This window comes from Garra rufa, chromosome 5 (genome assembly GCF_049309525.1).
Source record: "Garra rufa chromosome 5, GarRuf1.0, whole genome shotgun sequence".
NCBI lineage: Eukaryota > Metazoa > Chordata > Actinopteri > Cypriniformes > Cyprinidae > Garra > Garra rufa.
The window spans coordinates 54598215-54625753 of record NC_133365.1 but is presented as its reverse complement, the minus strand read 5'-3'; the positions used below and the strand labels follow the sequence as shown (position 1 = coordinate 54625753).

The window sequence follows — 27539 nt, the reverse complement described above, 5'->3', positions numbered from 1 at the left end:
CAGAAAAAAAACTGTAATATTGTGAAATGTCAATGCAATTTAAAATTGTGGTTTTCTATTTAAATACTTTAAAATATAATTTATTTCTGTGATGCAAAGCCGAATTTTCAGTCTTCAGTGTTACATGATAATTCAGAAATCATTCTAATATATCGATTTATTATCATTGTTGAAAACAGTTGTGCTGCTTCAATTTTTTTTTTGGAACCTGTGATATTTTTTCAGGATTCTTTAATGAATAAAATGTTAAAAAGAACAGCATTTATTTAAAATGGAAAACATTTGTAACAATAAACACATCGTTCAAATTTTGGGGTCAGTACTTTTTCTCTTTGAAATAAATTTATACTTTTATTCAGCAAGGATGTGTTAAATTGATTATAAAGAGATAGTAAAGACTTTTTATTTATCAAAAAATCCTGAAAAAAGCATCACAGGTTCCAAAAAATATTAAGCAGCACAACTGTTTCCAACATTGATAATAAAAGTAACAAATCAGCATATTAGAATGATTTCTGAATGATCATGTGACACTTAAGACTAGAGTGATGGCTGATGAAAATTCAGCTTTGCATCACAGAAATAAAATATTATTTAAAGTATATTAAAATAAAAAACTGTCATTTTGAATTGCAAAAATATTTCATAATATTACTGTTTTTTCTGCATTTTTGATCAAATAAATGCAGCCTTGATGAGCAGAAGAGACCATAGGTCTTACTGAATAGCAGTGTACATGGCAAACATTCACCAGCAAGAACTGAACCATACAAGCATCTCAATATCAACACTGTCATTTTATAACCGATCCTCCAAGATTTTAAAATTAAGAGGTTTCCTAACGTCAGAGTAAATATGAAAAGGTGACCATTTACTCATTTTCATCTTCCATAGGAAAATGAAAAATCTGCCATGCAGGTTTGGATTGACTTGAATGATGATACATTTTCATGTTTGTATACACATGTAGTGATCTAGGCTCAGTGTGTGAAACACTGGTCTGACTGACAAATGCAGCATCTGGACAGACTCTGATCGGATTGGATGTTTGTGCAGCAGTGAATCTCAATGAAAACTCATGGGAAACACACACACACACACACACACACACACACACACACACACACACACACACACACACACACACACACACACACACACACACCAGTGCGGATGAGAGTGTTGTCATGGGCAACCGCTGGACCAGAACCATGTACAAACCGTCAGACAGATGAAAACCAGACCTGCAGAATCACAGAATCACACCCACAGACGCTCCTTTCCATGAAGGCTTCATTTATTGATTGTTAATTAGCTATATTTCCAATAAATCTTTTAGTTATTAATCCAAGTATTAACACACGTCACAGCCTACACCTTTTCAGAAGGGATGCTCTGATCAGGATTTTTGCAGTTGAACCGAGTACCGATTTAGTGTCATGGTGATCGGCCGATACCAATGCGATTGAACTTTATATATCTGATATGTAATCTCTCTGATCAACATTCATCTTTTTTCAGATAAAGTAATACTACAGATGTTGCTTTTGTTACATTTTGTTACATTTTTACAGTAATTCTGTAATATATGTAATGTAATGTAACTATTGTTTTAAAGGCCATAGAATGGAAAACTGTATTTACCTTGGCATAGTTGAATAATAACAGTTCTGTACATGGACAACATGCTGTGTGAGCTACTGGAATGAGCCGCTCAGTGAAACAGCCAATCAGAGCAGAGCTCCTCATTATTATTCATATTCATGTTCATGTATATATATATTAAAAAAATGCAGTCTCCAAAAAAAAAAAAAAAAAAAAAAGCCTCGTTGGTGGAAAAAGGTTCCCGACCCCTGTTCTAAACTATAGCAAATAAACTGGTAATATGAGCAATGTTGCAGGTGTATGAATACATTTTGGACTGTATACAGTTGTGGCCAAAAGTTTTGAGAATTACATAAATATTGGAAATTGGAAAAGTTGCTGCTTAAGTTTTTATAATAGCAATTTGCATATACTCCAGAATGTTATGAAGAGTGATCAGATGAATTGCATAGTCCTTCATTGCCTTAAAAATGAACTTAATCCCGAAAAAAACTTTCCACTTCATTTCATTGCTGTCATTAAAGGACCTGCTGAGATCATTTCAGTAATCGTCTTGTTAACTCAGGTGAGAATGTTGACCAGCACAAGGCTGGAGATCTTTATGTCAGGCTGATTGGGTTAGAATGGCAGACTTGACATGTTAAAAGGAGGGTGATGCTTGAAATCATTGTTCTTCCATTGTTAACCATGGTGACCTGCAAAGAAACGCATGCAGCCATCATTGCGTTGCATAAAAATGGCGTCACAGGCAAGGATATTGTGGCTACTAAGATTGCACCTAAATCAACAATTTATAGGATCATCAAGAACTTCAAGGAAAGAGGTTCAATTCTTGTTAAGAAGGCTTCAGGGCGTCCAAGAAAGTCCAGCAAGCGCCAGGATGGTCTCCTAAAGAGGATTGAGCTGCGGGATCGGAGTGCCACCAGTGCAGAGCTTGCTCAGGAATGGCAGCAGGCAGGTGTGAGCGCATCTGAACACACAGTGAGGCCAAGACTTTTGGAAGATGGCCTGGTGTCAAGAAGGGCAGCAAAGAAGCCACTTCTCTCCAAAAAAAACATCAGGGACAGATTGACCTTCTGCAAAAAGTATGGCGAATGGACTGCTGAGGACTGGGGCAAAGTCATATTCTCAGATGAAGCCTCTTTCCGATTGTTTGGGGCATCTGGAAAAAGGCTTGTCCGGAGAAGAAAAGGTGAGCGCTACCATCAGTCCTGTGTCATGCCAACAGTAAAGCATCCTGAGACCATTCATGTGTGGGGTTGCTTCTCATCCAAGGGAGTGGGCTCACTCACAGTTTTGCCCAAAAACACAGCCATGAATAAAGAATGGTACCAAAACACCCTCCAACAGCAACTTCTTCCAACAATCCAACAACAGTTTGGTGAAGAACAATGCATTTTCCAGCACGATGGAGCACCGTGCCATAAGGCAAAAGTGATAACTAAGTGGCTCGGGGACCAAAACGTTGATATTTTGGGTCCATGGCCTGGAAACTCCCCAGATCTTAATCCCATTGAGAACTTGTGGTCAATCCTCAAGAGGCGGGTGGACAAACAAAAACCCACTAATCCTGACAAACTCCAAGAAGTGATTATGAAAGAATGGGTTGCTATCAGTCAGGATTTGGCCCAGAAGTTGATTGAGAGCATGCCCAGTCGAATTGCAGAGGTCCTGAAAAAGAAGGGCCAACACTGCAAATACTGACTCTTTGCGTAAATGTCGATAAAAGCCTTTGAAACGTATGAAGTGCTTGTAATTATATTTCAGTACATCACAGAAACAACTGAAACAAAGATCTAAAAGCACTTGAGCAGCAAACTTTGTGAAAACTAATATTTGTGTCATTCTCAAAACTTTTGGCCACGACTGTATATATGTATGTATATATATATATATATATATATATATATATATATATATATATATATATTAGGGCTGTCAATCGATTAAATTTTTTAATCGCGATTAATCGCATGGTTGTCATGAGTTAACTCGCGATTAATCGCACATTTTTATCTGTTCTAAATGTACCTTAAATTAATACTTTTTAAAGTTTTTAATACTCTAATCAACATTGGCATGGACAAATATGGATGCTTTAAGCAAATATGTGTTTATTATAAGTGAAACCATACTCGACATGAAGACTAACTTGTTTCAAATGTCATAGATGTTTTTCAAATAACTTGTTCATGTCTATTAGACACATGAAAAAAAGAACATAGAAACACCAGGTTCCCATTACTTCTCTTTCTTTGCACTGAGCAATTTACTTCCACAAGATTGTTTATATTATTTGCCGGACAGGGCAGCTCACTTCTTCTGAACAAGCAAAATCTACATTTATTATTACATTTCTTTGTCTCTCGGTGCCCACATACTGTAATCTGATGCAGCCAAGTTCTCAACAAAACTGTTTCCATTGTTTTGATTAAGTATTTTTGTTATCAGACAATCAAAGTAATATGAAATAATAACTGAAAAAAAAAAATCCTGAATTATGATCATGATTCAATCACTGAAAAGAATCATTTACCGGCATCTGGACATAAGTCACTCCCTGCATTACTATCGTTGTTTTTAACTTCCTGTCTGAATTCCTTCAGGATCCTTTGACTTTTTAGGAGTTTACTCATTTAAAGTTATGTGATCGCAAAAACCTGCTTCTTTTTTTTTAATGTATTGTTTTGGTTATAATGTACTGATTGGAGAGCCTGGTCTCATGAAAATGCGCACTAGCACGACTTTCTGTTTCTATTTGGCGTGCTATTAATAAGCTGAAATTAACTTTGGCGTGCATATGATATGCATGTGTTTGACGTGCATATAATACGCCGTTTTCGCGTGCATACTCGTATGTGGCTTTACACATCAACTCCACAGCACCAATCCTAACGTACACCGACTCCGCTTGCATTCATTAAATATGCCAGAAGTGCCGGTACGCATGAAAAAGTGCAAGTACGCAAAAGGATAAAATACAGAAGTGCCTGCGTACTGGCCCACTTCAAGCACTGGAATGAACATAACATCTGTTTTAACTGAAAGCGCTGCTCCTCTGCCGCTCGCTGAACAGAGCAGACGCAGATATAAAGAGAGGGAGGTGCGCGCGCATTGGGAGACCTCGCGCTCGTTCAGTAAAACCGGAGAGACTATATTAGGTTTGTCCAATTATGTGTTTATGTATTGTTGCTAGACACTTTTCGCTAGGTTGGCAACACTGTGCATCCATTTCTTTAACTATGGGCTAGGTAGTGGGTCAAACAGAAAATGCGCGATGCGTTAATCGCGCGTTAATAAAATTAGTGCCGTTAAAATGAATTTGCATTAACGCGCTATTAACGCGTTAATTTTGACAGCCCTAATATATATATATATAAATATATGTTACTATAATAAAAAATAAAGGTATAAAAAAAATATATATATATACACATATATACATACACACACACATATATATATATATATATATATATATATATATATATATAAAAAAAACCTTTTTTTAATTATAGCAATGTTTTTTTTTTTCAATGGCTCCTTTGAAAAAAAAAAAAAAAAAAAAAAAAAAAAAAATTTTTTTTACACACACACTCTCACCTGGTGTGGCTGTTGGATGAGAGACTCTCCCAGGGTTGAACACTGCAGCCGGTGACAGCAAACGCAGCTCCGCAGCTGCCATCCAGTCGCGTCAGAAGGTCTTTAGCAGCGTTTTCTGCCGTCTTTCTGCTGTCGTGAGCTTTCTTCAGGATCTGTGTGATGCTCTCTTCACCCGCCTGCTCTCCTGCCATCACAATATGACATAACCTCATAAAAGTACTGTATCACAATGATGAGCACATTCATTTTGCACAGTATTCAATAGTGTAATAGTATTTAACATCTAATACTGGAGTGTACATTTGTCATATTTTTGTGGGAGAAATTCAGTGCAAGTCTACGAGCAGATGTAAATATATGGTAAAATGTGTTAATCAGAGCTGGAAGTACTACATTCTCAGCTGCAAACATGATCTGATTAAAATGCTACATGTAGTAATAATTTAAACATTTATGCAAAAGGCTTTCCAAATGCAGTTCTAATGAAAAGAAAATAATCAAAGATAATATTTAGAAATCTGGCAGAGCTTCTGTGGATCCTGCCATGCTGAATTCACACGGTTTTATTGAATAATTTATTTGTAATTTCTCCAGCAGCGGTGTGGATGTGTTCAGATGTTCAGTGTGTGGAGAGAAACTAATTACACTAATAACTCATGAGCCGTTAATGAAGCGCTCCAGAACCAGGATATTAAATGATGCTCAAAGCTCACGAGGAGAACAGAGAGGATGAATGAAGCGTCAAGTCATATTTATCTCTATAGCGCTTTACCATACAATACAAAGCAGCTTTACAGAAATAAATCACATTTAGTAAATCATATTGTAAAATTAATGCAATATGAATGAAATTTGCTATGAGGTCTGCATGTTCTGTGTCTCTCTGTGCAGTTTTGACTTGGTTTAACTTGAAGAAATTGTTACAAATATATTATATTGTATAGACTAGTAGAAATATAGTAGAAAAAGCAACAACAATATTAATATCAACATTTTTTAAAGAATGCCACACAATTTTTCTTCCATTTGAACAATACAACTAGTTTTAGTTTGCCCAAAAAAAGCAAAAAGGTGAAATTTTAATTTGGTTATATTTCAAAATATTTATTAAACTGTTAATGTTTTATGCATTAATTTGATTACTTACACTTTTAATAATAAATGTGTATTAAATCATAAACACAGAAAAATTTAAATGAAAAACAGAATTTGAAAAAATAAAAAAATAAAAAAATAATAGGGCCATTTAATTTTAATAAATGATTAAATTGTTAAAGTTGTACAATTTTGATTATTTAGACATGCTTTTTCAGTACTAAAGTTTTATTTAACATTTTAAAGAGAATTAAATGTTGAAAATGTCAAATTAATTTAACTATTTTGAAATTAAATATTAATATGAATAAAAATGTATATATTTTTTATTTCATATTTATTTTATGTCTATATATAAACTGCCGAGATCAGAGATCAAATTTGAGATCAGTAAGATTTTTAATGGTTTTTAAAGACATTTCTTCTGCTCATCAAGGCTGCATTTATTTGAACAGAAATACTGAAAAAACTTTAATATTGTGAAATATTATTTCAATTTAAAATAACAGTTTTCTATGTGAATATATTTCAAATTGTATTTTATTTCGATGATACAAAGCTGAATTTTCCCGTCTTCAGTGTCAGTAATGGCTGATAGAAATTTAGCTTTGCATCACAGGAATAAATTATATTTTAAAATATATTAATATAGAACACCATTATTTTAAACTGTAATAATATTTAACATTATTACATTTTTTCTGTATTTCTGATCAAGTAAATGCAGCCTTGATTATCATATAAGAATATAAATATATATATATATACTGTATATAAAATCATTTTTGAGTACTTGTTTATTTTTTACTATATTTAAAAAAATATTTAAATTTATTTGACAATTAACTGTCAAATAAAATAGAATAAAATATATTTTTAAATATAGTACAAAACAAAAAAGTAGAAAAAAAATATATACACATATATATGTGTATTTTTGATCAAGTAAATGCAGCCTTGATGAACATATATAATATATATATATATATATATATATGTAAATAATGAACATATAATGAATATATAGTAATATAATATAATTTGTACTTGTTTAATTTTTATATATTTTAAAAATATATTTTAACTTATTTTACCATTAACTGTCAAAAAAATTAAAATATATTTTTAAAACAAAGTACAAATATACAAGTAGAAAAAAATATACATGTATGTGTATTTTTGATCAAGTAAATGCAGCCTTGATGAGCATATATATATTTTTGTACTTGTTTATTTGTACTATAATTTAAAAATGTATTTTATTTAGGGGTGGGCATAGATTAATTTTTTTAATCTAGATTAATCTAGATTAATTTTGGAATTAATCTAGATTAATCTAGATTAAAATGGCTAATTTGAATTCTGCCGAAGGCATTCAGAATATGTGTGCTACCCAAATAATGACTAAAAGTAAGTCTTTGAGATCGGGTTTCTCAAGCCAGGTGGCGCATTAGACCAGGCGCTCATCTCCTGTTTCCAAAATGCTTCACAAACTGCTTGACAATTGCATTTACAACACAATTAACTATACAAACTTGTGTAACCAATTATTCCCACACTGCATGTACTTCTGAGTAAAAGATTAATACACAGAGGGCATGGGCATGGATATTAGTGGTGCAACGGATCACAAAACTCACGGTTCGGATCACATCACGGATTTGGAGTCACGGATCGGATAATTTTTTCGGATCAGCAAAAAACAAACAAAACAAAACAAAAAAGTTTTTTTTTTTTTTTTTTACTAATTACTGAATGCTTACTTTAAGTACTTCTAATCCACAGCAAACACTACTAGCTGAACTAATAAAGTCAGTAACAAAACAAGAACAATTACACAAATATCAAGTGTAAATGAATACAACATAAAGTTACTTATAAAATCAATAACCTTAGAATGCAGGTGCGGAAATGTAATAATTAATTGTAAAATGCCTAGTGCTTCTCACTGCAGGTATTTATAGGATGCTGTCTCTTTAAGGCCAAATGCACGTACCGAATACTGGCAGCATCTCTTTCTCAGCTGTTTCGGTTCACTGAAGACATAACTGACTGTGCTTACCAGAATACCAAAACGGGTATTAAGACATGACTTTGTATGTACGTTTCCGTTCAAAAATAAGTTAAAGAGGAATCAATCTGTGTGAATCGCGCCTCTCTCTCTCTCTCTCTCTCTCTCTCTCTCTCTCTCTCTCTGTGCGCGTGCTCTCTTTAGGTGTGTGCGTCAGCGTGCGTGTTCCCTTTTTAAATTGGTAAATTGGCAAGACAAAACATGTGCCAATTATAAACTTTTACTCTATGATGGTTAAATTTAACAGTTAATCCGCGAATCACATGCGTGCCGAACCGGTTTGGTCTGTACGGATCATCATACACTCAATTCGGCTATGTATACGTCATCCGCGCTAAACTATCAAGGTGAAAGTCATCATATCTTGCGTAGTTTAGACCAAGCTCCCAACCCAACTTTGAGAATAGATTAACGGCGATATTTTTTTTATCGCCCGATAAGAGTCTCACGTTAACGCAGCACGTTAACGCCGATAACGGCCCACCACTAATTTTATTTTATTTGACCATTAACAGACATCACATGCAAATGTGTTAAATTATTGAAATATTAATTTGCCATTTCAGTGGGTCTTTAAGAACTTATTTGAGCACAAAGAAGTTCTGCTGATGAAAAGGTTTTGGAGTTCCTGCATTATGTATTTATAACTGTATATATAAACAAGAAAAGTCTATGGGACGTCCTGATTTAGGGATGTGTGTTTGTCTCTTACCCACAGCACTGACTCCAGCGGCTCTGAACTGACCCAAAACCAGACTCTGTTCACTTTCGGCCAGCGCCAGCAGCAGCTCATACGCCTCGATACACTGCTCACTGCAACACACACACAAGAACAATCATGAAAACACACTCCAGAGGAATGTAGAGGCCAGCGCAGATCCTTCATCAGCTTCTGAAACCCTGATGGAAAATATTTAACGGGAAACAAAAGCCACAAACAGGCCTGGACGTGATGCTGGAATGCACTCGTTTCATCGGCCTCTGATTATAACGCAGGTACAAACAAACAAGAATGAATCTAAAAGGCTGGGTCAAAGAGTTCATTATTCAGTGAGTCATACTTAAAGTAGAAGAAAAGTATGAACTGGAAAAGTCAAGGTATTTTTGCACATCAAACACCAGGTTTAAAGCAGGGTTATCCATCATCAACTAAAACTGAAACACTGTTACTTTAACATTAATTAAAAATACATAAATAAATAAAAAGAATTTGGAAGATTCACTTAAGATTTGAGAACTTATGTTAAGTACATTTAAGTTTTTAACTATATATTAATAGTTTTTTTTATCTTTTAAATTTTAAAATTAAATAAAAAACATTTTTTAAATTCTCAAATCTTAAGAAAATATTTGGGACCTGAAAAGACCTGAATACTTTGAACTAAAATGTAGATGTACTTAAGAAAAGATTTGAGAACTAAAAGAAAATGTTTGAGAGCCGAAAAGACATACTTGAGAAAAGTTGAAAAAAAAAAAAAAAAAAAAAAGAAGTAAATTATAAGTTTTCAAATATTTTAATATTTTTTTAAAGAACATCTTTTAAACTAAAAAATTCAATTAAAACATTTTTTTTTAAATTCTCAAATCTTAAGAAAGTATTTGGGACCTGAAAAGACATACTTAAGAAAATTTTGAACTAAAAAAGAAAATAATGAAAAATATGTACTTAAGTAAAGATTTGAGAACTAAAAGAAAATGTTTGAGACCAGTAAAGCTGTACTTGAGAAAAATAGGAACTAAAAAAAAAAAAGAGAATTTTGAAGATTCACTTAAGATTTTAGAACTTATGTTAAGTACATTTAAGTTTTCAAATATTGTTACTCAATCTTTTAAGGTCTCAAATATTTTCTTAAAAACATATTTTTAAATTCTCAAATCTTAAGAAAATATTTGGGACCTAAAAAGTTGTCCTTAGGAAAATTTTGAATTAAAAAAGAAAATCTAATTTGAAAGATATACATAAGTAAAGATTAGAGAACTAAAATAAAAATGTTTAAAACCCGAAAAGACTTTCTTGAGAAAAATTTTAACTAAAAAAAATAATAATTTGGAAGATTCACTTAAGAACTTATATTAAAGGTTGTATCAGCGATTTCTAGCCTAAAACATAAAGTGTCAATTTCAGCTGAGCTTTCTTCAGCTGAATTTGACACTTTATGTTTCAGGCTAGAAATCGCTGATACAACCTTTAAGTACAATTAAGTTTTCAAATATATACACACACACACACACACACACACACACACACACACACACACACACACACACACACACACACACACACACACACACACACACACATATGTGTGTGTGTATTATTATTTTTGTTTTTTTAAAGTACATCTTTTACAGTCTCAAATGTTTTCTTAAAAACATTTTTTTTAAAATGCTCAAATCTTACGAAAATATTTGGGACCTGAAAAGACGTACTTAGGAAATTTTTGAACTAAAAAAAATGATAATTTAAAAAGATTTAGTAAAATAAAGCTTTGAGAAATAAAGGAAAAAGTTCGAGACCCAAAAAGACAAACTCGAGATAAGTTGGAACTAAAAAAAAAAAAAAGGAATTTGGAAGATTCACTTAAGATTTGAGAACTTATGTTAAGTACACTTTAAGTTTTTAAATATATATATATATATATAAAAAAAAAAGTAACTCTGGAAAAAATATTATTGAGAGTTACCAGTGCACGTTATTACAAAGAAATAAATGTTTATTTTCATGTATATTATATTTTTCTATCATAACTTGACCCGTCTCTGAAACTGTGTCAAAAATCCTTCTTATTTCCTAGTCGGCTGTCAAATATAGATTACATTGACTTGTGATATATATTTGTTGGGGATATTAATATTGTTGAAGATAAATGCAGAAATAGATATATCAGACATTAGAATGACGTGCCATGCTCAACAGTCTTTTGGTCATCTAAATATGAAAATATAATTGCATAATAAAAAAAGAAATGGTGAAACACATGCATGATCACGTGTTTATGGTGTTGATTTGCTCGTGTGTGAGGGCTGTCAGTGTGATTAATAGTGGTGTTTTACGCTCTCGGCGCCGTCTTTATGAGCGTTTGACTGGCCTCATGTAATGACAGTCAGATGACATCATGATCACTGGGGACCGAATTCAATCAAACCCTCCTCCTCCTCCAGCTGGAAAACCAATGACCTGATCCAACACACCAGCAAACTCATACACTACATGCTCCTGAAAGACATCTCTTCTGCTCATCCAGTAAATGAAGCAAAAACACTAATATTATGAATTATTATTACAATTTAAAACAGCTAAAACAGGTGAATCGGGAAAAAATAACTAATAGTTATCACCTTACTTTCACTGATAATTGCAAACATTTTTGTATTACACGTTTTCTAAAATGTTAGGTTTAAATATGCAAATGAGGCATTATTTAATGAAATATGTGCTAATTTGCATACATTTCTAGTACAAACATCTAAACACTGGATGAAGTCAGTTTCAAAATTGTTTTTGACATATTAGAGTCCGGGAATGTAAAGATTGGTGTGTTTAAGTGCTACTGAAGTGGAGATTTAAGGCTCAGTGAAAACAGCCTTTAAAAATATGGATTATAATTGAAATCTATTGACACAAATAGATGAAGTGCTATAAAACAGTGACTTTTATATGTGTTCCACTAGTCTGAAAAAACACTTTAAGAAAAACCAAAAAGTCCAAAATCTCAAACTTGACAGGTGCATGAAAAAACAACATTAGCAGAAAATTTATAGAAAACAGATTCCCAGAATTTGATCAAAATAAAACTGAATTGGAGAGAAAAATAAGTATTTTATAAGGCCTTAAAATGGCATTTTTGTTAAACTTTTAAGAAATTGCTGTTAAATCGTGTACGTTTCATAATATTAGACATGCTTTTTGATTAATATTTTTTTAAATGTAACCGTTAAAACAGAGTCTAGAAAAAATCAAAATGGGAAAACGGAATCCAGAAAAATAAAATGAATTTGGAAGAAATAAAACATCTTAGGGTCCTATTTATTTCATTTGTGTCTTTGTTGTATTGTATTTGCCCTTTAGTTTGTTACTTGCATCTATGTTCTTATTATTAATAACAAAGATAAAGTAACGCAAATTTACTCTATCATGACAGAAATTGTTATTGTGAAATAAAATGACTATATCACGAAATAAGAAAGTTGCAATACTCTCATCATATCGATCAATCAGACATGTTTATTGAGCAGCAAATCAGTATATTAGAATGATTTCTGAAGGATCATGTGACACTGAAAATTCAGCTTTGATCACAGAAATAAATTACATTTTAAGAGATATTCAAATAGAAAAATTTGGTTTAAATTGTAATATTTAACCGTTTTCACTGTAGTTTTGATCAAACAAATGCAGCCTGATGTGCATATTCACAATCAATTTTGCAACTATTATTATTGATAATGTGAAGTATCTCCCCGCATATTAACAGCAGCTCAAGCTCTGTAATTAAATATATTTTTTCCTCCATTTGTTTCCTTCCTGCTGTGTGAGAGTGAGCCGCTCTGTGAATCAGCCAATCAGAGCGGAGCTCCTCATTATTATTCATGAACCCTCCAAATAAGGTAATAATAGACCATTTCATTCTAGGGACAAATCCTAGGGTTGTAAATGGACCTGTAAAACCGTTTCTGGAGAATTTGCCCTTACCTAAGCCTTCTATGTAGATATCAGGGAACAATTCAAAATACTGTATCAATGCATTCTACGGCACCTTTAATGTCAATTTTTATTCTAATCTAATTGATCAGGAATTGACTGGATGCTGAAAAGCAGAACTGAGTCTAAATCTGCATCACAGTATTTTAGGGATTAAATCTCTACAGCAGGAATACAAACGAGCCCTGAGTTTGTGTGAGTGACAGACATAGAGATTTCCACAGTGATACGGCAGCTTTTCATTTCTCAGCCGTAGGTCAGACCACTTCTGATGCTTTTATCAAATAATGACACTGAAAGCGATTAACCATCTGAATGAAAACGAAAACGGTCTTTCCTGAGGTTTTAACCAGTGTCTTCTGTACCCAATGTAAATGCAAACGTGTTTAGGCTCTGACTGTAAACAGGGCTCTAATAAATAATCTATTTAAGTTAGCGCTGTGCAATTAAACGGAACTCGGTTTTGGTTTCGATTTCTGCTTCAAACGATCATGAAAATGCAGTAATCGAGATGAAATGATTATTGCGCCCCACTCTGCCCTCTTTCCAGTGGTGCGCTTGCGCTCCTCCATAAAAGCCTAATTTGTAACTTTAAAAGCCATAAAAGCCTAAAATGTAACTTTAATAAAACGGGACGTGCTTGATTTATTAATGTTTCTTTGATTTTGTGTTTTTAAAAGCATGTAAGAAAACATGCACATGTTCTGTGTATGCGCTCAGAGACGGAGCAGAACACAGACATGTAAAGTTAAACGCTCAAATACACGCAAAAATAACAGTATATTGGATCCGTGTGGCACTTGAAGCAACAAATAATATTGCTTCTGCCGTCTCTGTGATTAATATAATAAAACGTAAAAATACAAAGATAAAATTCACTCATTGCTCTTAAATGAAGGACGTTTGTAGTTTTGATAAGAAACAAAGCATGTTTAACTATTACAGTGAATTTCACATTCAAATAATTACATTAAATTTCTGTAGTGTTATGAGACTACTTTAGGCTTGCATAAAAGTATTCAGTTTTTTTTTTTATTTGTATCTTTTTTATCTTTAAATTAATCACTATATAAAGTTTTGGACCCTGTCGTAATCGTTTAAATAACCGTGATTACAATATTGACCAAAAATAATCGTGATTATGATTTTTGCCTAAATCGAGCAGCCCTAATTTAAGTAATGCATCACAGACATCGAATCCTTTCATAAACAAGTCAGTGTAGAGAGAGTGTGAAAGAGATTGATTGTGCAGAGCAACATTAGAGAGCTTCGTTGATTTTAATGGAACTTTGTGAGATCGCGATGAACTAAGGTGAGTCACAGCTTTTAATGATTTTTTTAGAGAGTTTGTACACACTCAAAAAGGAAGTGTTAATTTTTAAAGGGGTCATCGGATGCCCATTTTCCACAAGTTCATATGATTCTTTAGGATCTTAAAGGATTAGTTCACTTTCATAACAACAATGCACAGATAATGTACTCACCCCCTTGTCGTCCAAGAGCTTCATGTCTTTCTTTTCCTCAGTCATAAAGAAATTGTTTTTTTCGAGGAAAACATTTCAGGATTTCTGTCTTTAAAATGGATATGGATGGTGCCCTGAAAATTTTTTCTTGTCTCATCTCTGCGCAGTGCATGCAAAGTCTGTGTGATTCGGGTAAATACAGTTAGGGTATGTCTAAAAACTCCCATCCCGTTTTTCTTCCCTAACTTTAAAATCACCTTAGATCGCTGCAAAAGTACCGACATAGTATTTACAAAGTGAACATACAAAGAAACTCAAACTCCCTTTACAAAAAAAAAGGTAAAAACAGCATTATAGGATGATTTTGACACTGAAGACATAAACGAGATGGGAGTTTTTAGACGTACCCTAACTGCATTGACCCTGATTATACTGGCATTTGAGGTTAAAAAGTATATAAACGGTCAATTTGTTTAGAAAATAACCGATCGTTTCGCTAGATAAGACCCTTCCTCCTCGACTGGGATCAGCATGAAGCTGCATTTAAACTGCATTTCAGAAGTTCAAATTTCGGGGCGCCATCAATCTCCATTATAAAGAGAGAAATCCTGAAATGTTTTCCTCAAAAAAACAATTTCTTTATGACTGAGGAAAGAAAGACATGAACATCTTGGACGACAAGGGGGTGAGTACATTATCTGTGCATACTTTGATTAAAAATTCTCAACAGTAGTGTTAAAAAACAGCCTTTTACCTTGTCAAAATCAGCTCTGCAAAAACTCAGCTCGTTTTAAGACATGGCCCCTTTAAATGCCAATGAGCTTTGCTTGCTCCGCCCCTCTCTAGCATTACAAGACATATGTGACCCTGGACCACAAAACCAGTCTTAAGTCGCTGAGGTATATTTGTAGCAATAGCCAAAAATACATTGTATGGGTCAAAATTTTTGATTTTTCTTTTATGCCAAAAATCATTAAGAAATTAAGTAAAGTTCATGTTCCATGAAGATTTTTTGTAAAATTCCTACTGTAAACATATCAAAATGTAATTTTTGATTTGTAATATGCATTGTTAAGAACCTAATTTGGACAACTTTAAAAGTGATTTTCTCAGTCTTTTTGATTTTTTTGCATCCTCAGATTCCAGATTTTCAAATAGATGTATCTCAGCCAAATATTGTCCTATCCTAACAAACCATACATCAATAGAAAGCTTATTTATTGAGCTTTCATATGATGTATAAATCTCAGTTTTGTCAAGTTTAACCTTATGACTGGTTTTGTGGTCCAGGGTCACAAATGGTGTATTAACTATACGTTAGTTTGATGTCTTTTTATTGCATACAAGATTTGCTCAAAAATAACATATAATTGTGTATTTACGTATAACGCATAGTGTGTAGAAAAATGTTGAGCACATGTTTGTGTGTGTGTGTACCTGTACTGCAGAGCCAGTCTGAGCGCAGTAGCGTTGGACTCATATTTTCCCACCAGCATACTCATCCGCTCAGCGTTACTCTTACACTCCTCCAGTGTGATGGTCAGCAGATCGTTCTGAGACTTCAGGTGCTCGATACGACTGAAACACAGTAAAAGATGACATTAACAAACAATGCCAAACATGATCAGATTTGTGCAATTCACAGGGTCCCTACGCAGTGTTCACTACTCAGTATAGGGGATGCTTTTATTTATAGATTTATACATCATATGAAAGCTCAATAAATAAGCTTTCTATTGATGTATGGTTTGTTAGGATAGGACAATATTTGGCCGAGAGACATCTATTTGAAATGAGGAATCTGAGGATGCAAAAAAAATCAAAAAGACTGAGAAAATCACCTTTAAAGTTGTCCAAATTAGGTTCTTAACAATGCATATTACAAATCAAAAATTACATTTTGATATGTTTACAGTTGGAATTTTACAAAAAAATCTTCATGGAACATGAACTTTACTTAATTTCCTAATGATTTTTGGCATAAAAGAAAAATCAATAATTTTGACCCATACAATGTATTTTTGGCTATTGCTACAAATATACCCCAGCGACTTAAGACTGGTTTTGTGGTCCAGGGTCACAAATGTGGTATTTCCTGTATAATGCAGTATGTTTTAACAGTTTGAGTTAGCTTTTATATTTTCATTAATTTTATGTTCTTTTTTTCGTTGTGTCATTTTTATTAGTTTAAGTTTTTTGTATTTTTTCCTCTTTAGCTTATTTTTATTTAAGTTTGATTTTGTGACTTTAGTACCTAAAACTTCATTTCATTTGATTTATTTTGTCAAAATTTTAGATTTTTTGTTGTTTTGCCATCTCTATTTTGTCTTTAAATATTTCTATTTAGATGATTTTAATTCCAGTTTGAGATTGTCTTTTTATTATTTCAACTTATTTTTTTTAAGTTGCAGTATTTTTATCACTGCTTTTTATTATTTCTCTTTTGTTTATTTTTATTTCGGTTTGTTTTTAGCCATTTTAGTACTTAAACTTTTACTTAATTTTATATCATTTACATTTAAAAAATATTTTTTTGTTTTTATAATTTTTATTGGCTTTTGTTTTTTTTTAATATTTCTATTTAGCTTATTTTAATTTCAGTTTGAGATTATCATTTTATTATTTCAACTTATTTTTAACTTAAATGTTTTTAAGTATTTTTGTTATTTTTTGTAATTTTTATCACTGCTTTTTATTATTTATCTTTCATTTATTTTCATTTTAGTTTGTTTTGTTCATTTTAGTACTTCAACTTGTATTTAATTTAATTTACATTTTAAAAATATTTGTATTTTAACATTTTAGCCTAACATTTTAGTCATTTTCTTACTTCAAACTAAATTTCTTTTTTAATTACATTTAAGTTTTAGTAATTTAGTGCTTTGGTCTTTATTAGTTTTTTTTATTTCTATTTAACTTAAGTTTGTTTTCTTTTTATTTTTTGAGTTTTAGTAACTGTATTCAACGAAAAGTGGAAATTAAATAAATATAAATTAAATGTTATTAATCTAATTTTTTTTATTTTATTTCAGGAAACAAAAACCTTATCTCATATATATATATATATATATAATATTTTATAAAGTTTATTTATATATATATATATATATATATATATATATATATATATATATATTATCAAGTTAATCTTTAGATATAAAATATATAATATTTTAAGCTACTAGCATGAGTCCCTGTGATTTGAGTGTATCCTATAGTTTAATAGCAGATCTTGATGTCTGTGTTTTCTAACCTGTTGAGTCTCTCCGTCTCCACCTCAAACTCGCGGATCTTGCTCTCAGAGATGGCGGATCCGTGTGAGTAGAGCGTCTGGAAGATCTCCTGGATGTTGGAGCAGTCCTGAAGGGAATGAGCCAGATGTTCAGCCACATTACTGGACACCTGCAGAGACACACAGAGATGACACTAAACCTCCACAACATCACAATTCAACACCACTCTTACTCGTGATTGGTTGTTTCTTTCTATCAGTCAATTTCTGCATTTAGTCTGTGAAGATGGCATATATATAAACAATAACAAATTAACAAAAGACAAATTATAATAATTATTATTACAATAAAAACATATATAAACAATAAAATAAAATTATAAAATATATAAAATCATCTTTTAGATGAAACAAAATGAAAAATTTAATTCTATTAACATTAAAAAAATAAAAATTAAATATAATAAAATCTACTATTGCACTTGATCAAGACACTAAACTTAAATGTCTCACACATCACCAAAATTAAAAATTAAATACATTCTTCTATCACTATTACACTTAAAAATATCATTTAAAAAATAAAAATAAAATATAATTAAATCTACTATTACTCTTGATCAAGACACTTAGCCTAAATAAAATGAGAAAACAAAAAATAAACAATAAAATACATAAAATATATGTATAAGGCATTTAAATAGTCACACATTTAAATACAAATAAAAAGTTAAATTATTCTATCACAATTATGATCTTAATCAAGACATTTAACCTTAATAAAAATGTAAAAAATAAACAAAATAAAATAAAATGAATAAAATAAAACAATGGTGATGACATCATCACAACATTTGCATACTAAATAATGCATTATTGGATATTTTATTTTTGTGATCAGTCAATTTCTGCACAAACAAAAAATAAATAAATACAATAAAATAAAATGTTATTGAAAAATCTACAAGTCAATTAAAAAACCACTATATAAAAAATAAAAAATAAAAATACCCCCCCCCCCCAATAAAGTAAAATAAATTAAATTAAATTACAAAAAAATAAAAAATAATATAAAATCTACTATCATGATTATTACTGTTTGGTCAAGACAATTAAATCTAGATAAAATAAAATGTAAAAAATAAAAATAAAATAAAATGTAAGAAAATCTAAATGGTCACACATTTCACCTTTTAGGTAAAAAAAATAATATAATAAATTATTTTATAACTATTATGATCTTGATCAAGACTTTTAATCTTAATAAAAATAAAACAAAATAAATTAATAAAATAAAAAAGTGAATAAAATTAACCAATGGTGATGACATCACAACATTTGCATACTAAATAATGTCTTGGACATTATTCGGATTATTTGCATGCTAAACTCAAATTGGTCTATTCTTTCGTAAGCATTAACTGCTGTGTTCACACACTGAAGATGCGGTGGCATTATGCGTCATTTCTCTGATATCATAACATCTGAACATGATCATAAGATCAGCTGAATGAAGCCTGAACCTGTTCTGCTGATCCTGGCACTCGTGCGGGAACACAATAATGGAATATTAAACGCTTTGGCTCTGATTATTAGCACTACAGCCAGAGACACAGACAGAGAGAGAGAGACAGTAGAGGAGAAGGTGACCTGTCTCTCTCTCTCTCCCTCATGGATCAGATTCTGACACTGGATCAGTGCAGAGAGAGAGAGAGAGAGAGAGGGAGAGGGAGAGGGAGAGAGAGGGAGAGGGAGAGGGAGAGAGAGAGAGAGAGAGAGAGAGAGAGAGAGAGGGAGAGGGAGAGAGAGAGAGAGAGAGAGAGAGAGAGAGAGAAGCAGCTAATCCTGAGCCGTCCAGATGAATTTACCATCAATAATCTTAAGGCTGAAATCAAGGATTTGCACAACACCAACATGACACTCAGGGCTGAAATGTCAAAAATGAAAGAGGACTCAATACAGAAAGAAAGAAAATTTGAGAAAAAGATCCACGAGTTAAAAGAAAATCTGAAAGAACAGACTGCAATCTATTTGCAGCTTAAAAACGAGGAAAGTGAATCTTCTAACAACAACTGCACCGAAAGTAACTTACAACTCCCTTGTGAAGTGATGTCACACAGCTCCACACCTCCAGACTCAATGAATGGCCAAGTAAAGGAGCGCACTCACACACCACCACCACCACCATCCCACAGGACACCAGTGACTCAGGCCTCAGTAGTTCTTCTAATGGACTCAACTGGAAAGAACATTGAACCCAAGAAACTCTTCCCCAGACAGCGAGTTCTAGCACTCCACTGCAGAAACACAAAACGCGTTCAGGAACTGCTCACTAATGATGATCTCGGCAACCCGCAGTTTATTATCATTCATACAGGTACGAATGACCTCCATAGTTTAAATGAAGGTACAGCCAAGGCAATGCATGAGATGGCAGAGAAAGCCTCACAGACATTCCCCACTTCACGTGTACTGGTCTCAACCTTGCTCCCACGGCTCGACGTCCCCCCCTCTGTGATTGATAAGATCAACGAAGAGGTCCGTCACTCCTGTTCCAGTCTGCCCAATGTGCACCTAGTCCATCATAGCTCTATAAGACCATGGCACCTGTATGACGGGCTCCACCTGAACCAGGATGGGGTCAGGATCTTTGCAAAAACTATCAAAGATGTTGCCCTTGGACGCTTCCCAACTGCTGGCTATAAAGGTGCAAAAAGAAACGTAAGAATGCAGCCGTTCGAGCCATCTGCACCTTCATCTCACTCAAGACCACCACAAGAATTTCACAGACCACCCATGACTTCAGGATGGTCTAACAGACAGCAAGAAAGGCAGCAATACACTGAAAGCCTGTCCCAACGCCGTGGACCATCCCAGCAGACACCCAGCTATGCTCAGGTACTATCACAGCAGGCACCGTCAGCAGCAGCAGCTCAGGAACTTTCCAATAGTGATGTTGGAGAGATTAAACGTCTGCTAAGCATTATCTGCAACAAAATGCTCAACTAAAATTTACAATGACTGATAACAACACAATAACAATTATCAATGTGATTACCTATTATTTTCGATTAATGTTTTTGTTATTACTATATTATTATTGTTATTATTTTAAGTCATTAGAATTAGTTTGACTACCTTTTTTACTTGCTCCACTAATACTATTACTTAATTTAATTAATTTATTTATCTATTTGAATGAATTTATTTTTTATATTTTTGGTTTGTTTGTTTTTGCCTCCAGATAAACAGCAGTACTGCTTAATTGTTGATCATATCAAAATGTTAAATATTAGCTTTTGGAATATTCAGGGTTTGTGCTCCAAAACATTTGGATTAAAAAGCACAAACACAGATTTTTTAAACAGCATCACAAATGTTGACATCCTAATTCTAACAGAAACATGGTGTAGATCAGATGTGTTCACTCAGTGTCCTGCAAGTTACTCTGAAATCATAGTGCCCTCCTGGAAACTCAACTCAATACATCGTGGTAGAGATTCTGGTGGTTTAGTCATTTGGATAAAAAATGACCTTGCTCCTTTTACATCAACAGTACAGCAAGGCAAAAATCACATTTGGTTAAAATTAGATAAAAGCTTTGGAATTCTAGATAGAGACCTTTTTATCTGTGGAATATATATTCCTCCATCAGATTCCCCATACTATGACGATGAAGTGTTTTACATATTACAAGAAGAAATTAATCAATATCAAACTCTGGGGAAAATTTTACTATGTGGAGATTTAAATGCTCGAACTGGTTCAGAATTAGACTATATTGATAATTCAGGAGACAAACATGTGTTCACACATATACCCCAAGATCTCTTCAATACTCTACCTAGAAGAAATAACCAGGATACTGGAGTCAATAGGCATGGGAAAGAGGTAGCCCACCTTTGTCAAACTTTAGGTCTTTATATCCTCAATGGTAGAATCAAAGGAGATTCCTGTGGACAATTTACCTATAGCTCAAATCTCGGGAACAGTGTTGTAGATTATGCCTTATCAAATATAAGCCCCTCCCATTTCAATGCATTTACCGTCAAAGCTCAGTCACCCCTGTCTGATCACAGCCAGATAAATCTTTTCATTAAAGGTGAAAACATCAGATCAAGAGAAATTCATAAAAAGCCAATTAATCTACATAAACTTAAAACACCGTATAGATGGACTCATAGTGCTGCTGAAACATATTTTAAAGTATTAAAGTCAAATGAAATAGTTAATTCCATAACAATGTTTAACAATTCAACATATGATAATAATTGGAAAGGAATAAATTTAGCAATTAAACATATTAATGAAATTTTTGAAAATATAGCAAAAAAGGCCAATTTAAACGAAACTACTACATATAAACACAAAAATAGAGCTAAACAAAAACCTTCTGAAAAGTGGTTTGACCATGATTGTAAAACAATGAGACAAGAGTTACGATTAATTTCAAACCAAAAACATAAAGATCCAGTCAATTTAGAATTACGCTTAAAGCACTCAGAACTTCTCAAACGATACAAAAACACACTGAGACAAAAGAAATTGGATTATTATAACAACACACTTCAGAAGATAGAAAACACAATTGATCAGGGTCAGTTCTGGAGCACTTGGAACAGTCTAAATAATACAAAGCCACAAGAACTAGCCATACAAGATGGTCAAATTTGGAAAGATTATTTTGAGAAGCTCTATTCACATCAAACTGACCCTCTGAATAATCCCAACCAGTTAAAAGTCCTTGAAAAATTGAATGCTCTTGAATCGTGTATCAAAAACAACCAAAATCCACTAGATTATCCAATAACCCAACAAGAACTTAATGGAAAACTGAAATCCCTCAAATGTAAGAAATCCTGTGGCCCTGACAACATAAAAAATGAGATGCTTAAAAACAGCTCTCCTGAATTTGAGACTGCATTACTCAAACTTTTTAATATGATTTTGAATTCAGGCGTTTTCCCTGAGGTCTGGAATACAGGACTCATCTCTCCTATCTTTAAAAGTGGAGACAAAACCGATCCTAATAACTACAGAGGGATATGTGTTACCAGTAATCTGGGAAAAGTATTTTGCTCTATAATCAACTCTCGAATCTCATCTTTCTTAATGCAGCACAATGTCATCAGCAAATCTCAAATTGGCTTCCTTCCTAAACATCGAACCACTGACCATATTCACACACTACACACATTAATAAATGAACATGTACACCAAAAGAAAGATGGAAAAATATACGCATGCTTCGTAGATTTTAAGAAGGCTTTTGACTCCATTTGGCATAATGGACTGTTTTATAAAATCATTCAAAGTGGCATAGGGGGTAAAATATATGACTTAATTAAAAACATGTATAACCAAAATAAATGTGCAGTAAAAATTGGACAGCAAAGGACTGATTATTTTTCTCAACAGCGAGGAGTAAGACAGGGCTGCTGCCTCAGCCCGACTTTATTTAACATATATATCAATGAACTGGCAGATCTACTGGACCAATCAAACAGCCCTGGACTACAATTATTTGACACAGAAGTCAAATATTTACTATATGCAGATGACTTGCTAATTTTATCTAAAACACCTGAAGGCCTCCAGAACAACCTTGACATTTTAACTAAATTCTGCCATGACTGGACCTTAGAAGTCAACATCCAAAAAACTAAGATTATGATATTTCAGAAAAAACCCAGAAATCTAGAACATAAACATATATTTACTTTAAACAACACTACTCTACAACATGTTTTACAATACAGCTATCTTGGTCTAGTTTTAACTCCCACAGGAAATTTCAATGTGGCAATAAAAACATTACTTGTAAAAGCCCGCAGAGCACTGCATGCCATACGAACAAAATTATTCAAAATAAATATCCCCATCAGAATTTGGACAAAGATTTTCGATAGTGTCATACTGCCTATTGCCCTGTATGGAAGCGAGATCTGGGGCCCAGCGAGTAACTACAGCCATAAAGATTGGCACAAACACCCTTTAGAAGTTCTGCATGTAGAGTTCTGCAGAAGTATCCTTCACGTCCACAGAAACACGCCTAATAACGCCTGCAGAGCTGAGCTAGGCCGTCTTCCCCTAAATCTAATCATTAAAAAAAGAGTTTTAAAGTTTTGGATCCACTTAAACTCTAGTTCTGAGGATTCTCTTCATTTTAAAGCACTAAAAACACAAAAAATGTGTGCTCAAAAAAGTCATCTTTGTGTAATGGTGTCCAATCTGACTAATAAGGCACACAATATCACCAAACTTGAGAAACATGGAAGAATCAAAGAAATTCTAAATGAAGAAAAGGAGACATACATACAACATTGGAAAGAACAGACCAAAGACCAAAGTCGTCTCCAATGTTATGTGAAACTCAACAGAGAGTACAGTCTAGCTGAGTATCTGGTCTCAGTCAGGAATATAACACACAGACATTTACTGACCAAATACAGACTGAGTGACCACCAGCTAGCCATAGAAAGAGGACGGCATAAAAAGACATGGTTACCTAAAGAAGAGCGAATCTGTAACGAATGTAGATCAGGAGCAGTTGAGACAGAGGAACACTTTCTCCTCCACTGTGACAAATACACATCCCTAAGAGACTCACTGTACAGTCAAATACAGCAGATTATTCCTGAGTTCCAGTCACTCCATGAAAACAACAAATTAAAAATACTACTTGGTGAAGGACCTACTTCCTCTTTGGTAGCACAACATATTTACAAATGTCATAAAATAAGAAGTAAAGAGTGAACACATCTGTATTAGTAGAACCATTAATGTTTATATAAATATATATATGAATGTATTTTTTATTTTTTATGGATGTATATTATATGTAATTTTGTTTTGATTCTATTCTGATGTATAGAATGCTTTGGCAATATGTATCCAAGTATGTCATGCCAATAAAGCAATATGAATTGAATTGAATTGAATTGAGAGAGGGAGAGAGAGAGAGAGAGAGAGAGAGAGAGGGAGAGGGAGAGGGAGAGAGAGAGAGAGAGAGAGAGGGAGAGGGAGAGGGAGAGAGAGAGGGAGAGAGAGAGAGAGAGAGAGAGAGAGAGAGAGAGAGAGAGAGAGAGAGAGAGAGACTCTAATATGTAAGATTTTCTAATCTGAACACATTCGATGTGTTTTTCTGTCTGTCTCACCCCAATGCTGCTGATTTCGGAGCCGAGGACGGATCTCTCCGCTGGCAGAGATTCTGATCGTGTTTTCGACAGCTTCACTCGCTCTGCCACCTGCGACAAACAAACACGGTGTTTAAAGAAATATAAAACACATTTTATATAAACCTGTATGAGATTTTCTTCTGTGGAACACATAAGGTAATTTTTTTTGCATTTCTGACCCTGATTTCAAATAACGAAAGTGAAGGACTTGAGCTGTATTACTATTATCCTAAATAAAAATAATAATAATAAAAATAAAATACAATAAAATCCACTATTACTATTAATGTTGTTGATAAAGACACTTACAACTAAATTAAATAAAATGTAAATATAAAATTAATAAATAAAGCATAAAATTGAAAACAAATAAATGTATTAATATAAAATAAAATAAAATGTAATATCACTATTATTGTAAGTAAAATAAATAATGATGCAATAAAATCTACTATTAGTATTGATGCTGTTGATAAAGACACTTACAACTAAATAAAATTAATAAAGAATTAAAATAAATGAAAATAAATAAATTACTTAAAATAAAATCTAATATGATAATTATCCTAAATAAATTAAAAGAAAATAAAAAAGTACAATAAAATCTAATATTACTATTAATGCTTTTGATAAAGACACTTATAACTAAATAAAAAAGGGAAAAATAAAATTAATACATAATTAATATAAATGAAAATAAATACATAAGTGTACTTAAAATCTAATATCACTATTATTCCTAAATAAAATACAATTAAAAAATTTAAATAATACAATAAAAATAAAATTTAAATTAGAATAAATAAAATAAAATCTAATTAAAAAACAAAAACAAAACAATAATACAATAAAATCTAATATTACTATTAATACTTTTGATAAAGACACTTATAACTAAATAAAAAAGGAAAAATTAAATTAATAAATAAAAATTAATAATTAATAAAAAATATTAAATAAGTGTACTTAAAATAAAATCTAATATCACTATTATCTACATAAAATAAAATGATAATACAAAATAATAAAATAAAATGTACTATTACTATTAATGCTGTTGATAAAGACACTAACAAAAAAATAAATAAATTATATAAAAATAAAAACAAAAATATATTAAAATAAAATAAAAATCTAATATCACTATAATCCTAAATAAAATTAAATAAAAATAATAATTCAATAAAATCTACTATTACTAGTTATGCTGTTAATAAAGACACAACTAAATAAAAAAAATGGAAAAGTAAAATTAATGAATATAGAATAAAATAAAAATGAAAATAAATCAATAAATGTATTAAATAAAATCTAATATCACTATTATCCTAAATAAAATAAAAAGACAATTAAAAATTTTAATTAATAGAATAAAATCTACTATTACTATTAATGCTGTTAATAAAAACACAACTGCATAAAATAAAGGGTAAAATAAAATGAATAAATAACGAATTAAAATAAATAAAAATAAATAAATAAAGCTTTTAAAATAAAATAAAATCTAATATCACTATTATCCTAAATAAAAGAAAAATACAGCAAAATCTACATTTACTATTAATGCTGTTAATAAAGAAACAACTAAATAAAATAAAGGGAAAATTAAAATTAATAAATAAATAATGAAATTAAATGAAAATAAATAAATGTTTTTAAAAAAATCTAATATCACTATTATCTACATAAAATAAAATGATAATAAAAAATAATAAAATAAAATTTACTATTACTATTAATTCTGTTGATAAAGATAAACAAATGTGTTCAAATAAATGAAATACAATCTAATATCACTATTATCCTAAAGAAAATAAAAAGACAATTAAAAATTTAAATTAATAGAATAAAATCTACATTTACTATTAATGCTGTTAATAAAGAAACAACTAAATAAAATAAAGGGAAAATTCAAATTAATAAACAAATAATGAAATTAAATGAAAATAAATAAATGTTTTTAAAACTCTAATATCCCTATTATCTACATAAAATAAAATGATAATAAAAAATAATAAAATAAAATTTACTATTACTATTAATGCTGTGGATAAAGACACTTACTACAAAAAAATAAAGTAATAAATAAATTATATAAAAATAAAATAATATAAATAACAAAATATTTTAAAATAAAATAAAATCTAATATCACTATTATCCTAAATAAAACAAAATAAAATAAAATAATAATAATACAATAAAATGTACTATTACTATTTATGCTGTTAATAAAGACAACTAAATAAAAAAAAATGGAAAAATAAAATTAATGAATAAAGAATAAAATTAAAATGAAAATAAATCAATAAATGTATTAAATAAAACCTAATTTCACTATTATCCTAAATAAAATAAAAAGACAATTAAAAAAATTTAAATTAATAGAATAAAATCTACTATTACTATTAATGCTGTTAATAAAAACACAACTGCATAAAATAAAGGGTAAAATAAAATGAATAAATAACGAATTAAAATAAATTAAAATAAATAAATAAAGGTTTTAAAATAAAATAAAATCTAATATCACTATTATCCTAAATAAAAGAAAAATACAGCAAAATCTACATTTACTATTAATGCTGTTA

General features: G+C 31.5%; 1 protein-coding gene across 1 annotated transcript in view; it reads right to left on the bottom strand.

The window, feature by feature from the left end:
* Positions 1-27539, bottom strand: part of LOC141334928 (colorectal mutant cancer protein-like) — a 37022-nt gene that overhangs the window by 1045 nt on the left and 8438 nt on the right. Inside the window, exons 3-8 of the mRNA XM_073840152.1 lie at positions 24929-25018; positions 17793-17941; positions 15977-16117; positions 9087-9187; positions 5209-5392; positions 1166-1244 (exon numbers count right to left, since the gene is read on the bottom strand). Of these exons, the coding sequence (XP_073696253.1) occupies positions 1166-1244; positions 5209-5392; positions 9087-9187; positions 15977-16117; positions 17793-17941; positions 24929-25018 (744 nt within the window). The remainder of the gene's footprint in view (positions 1-1165; positions 1245-5208; positions 5393-9086; positions 9188-15976; positions 16118-17792; positions 17942-24928; positions 25019-27539) is intronic.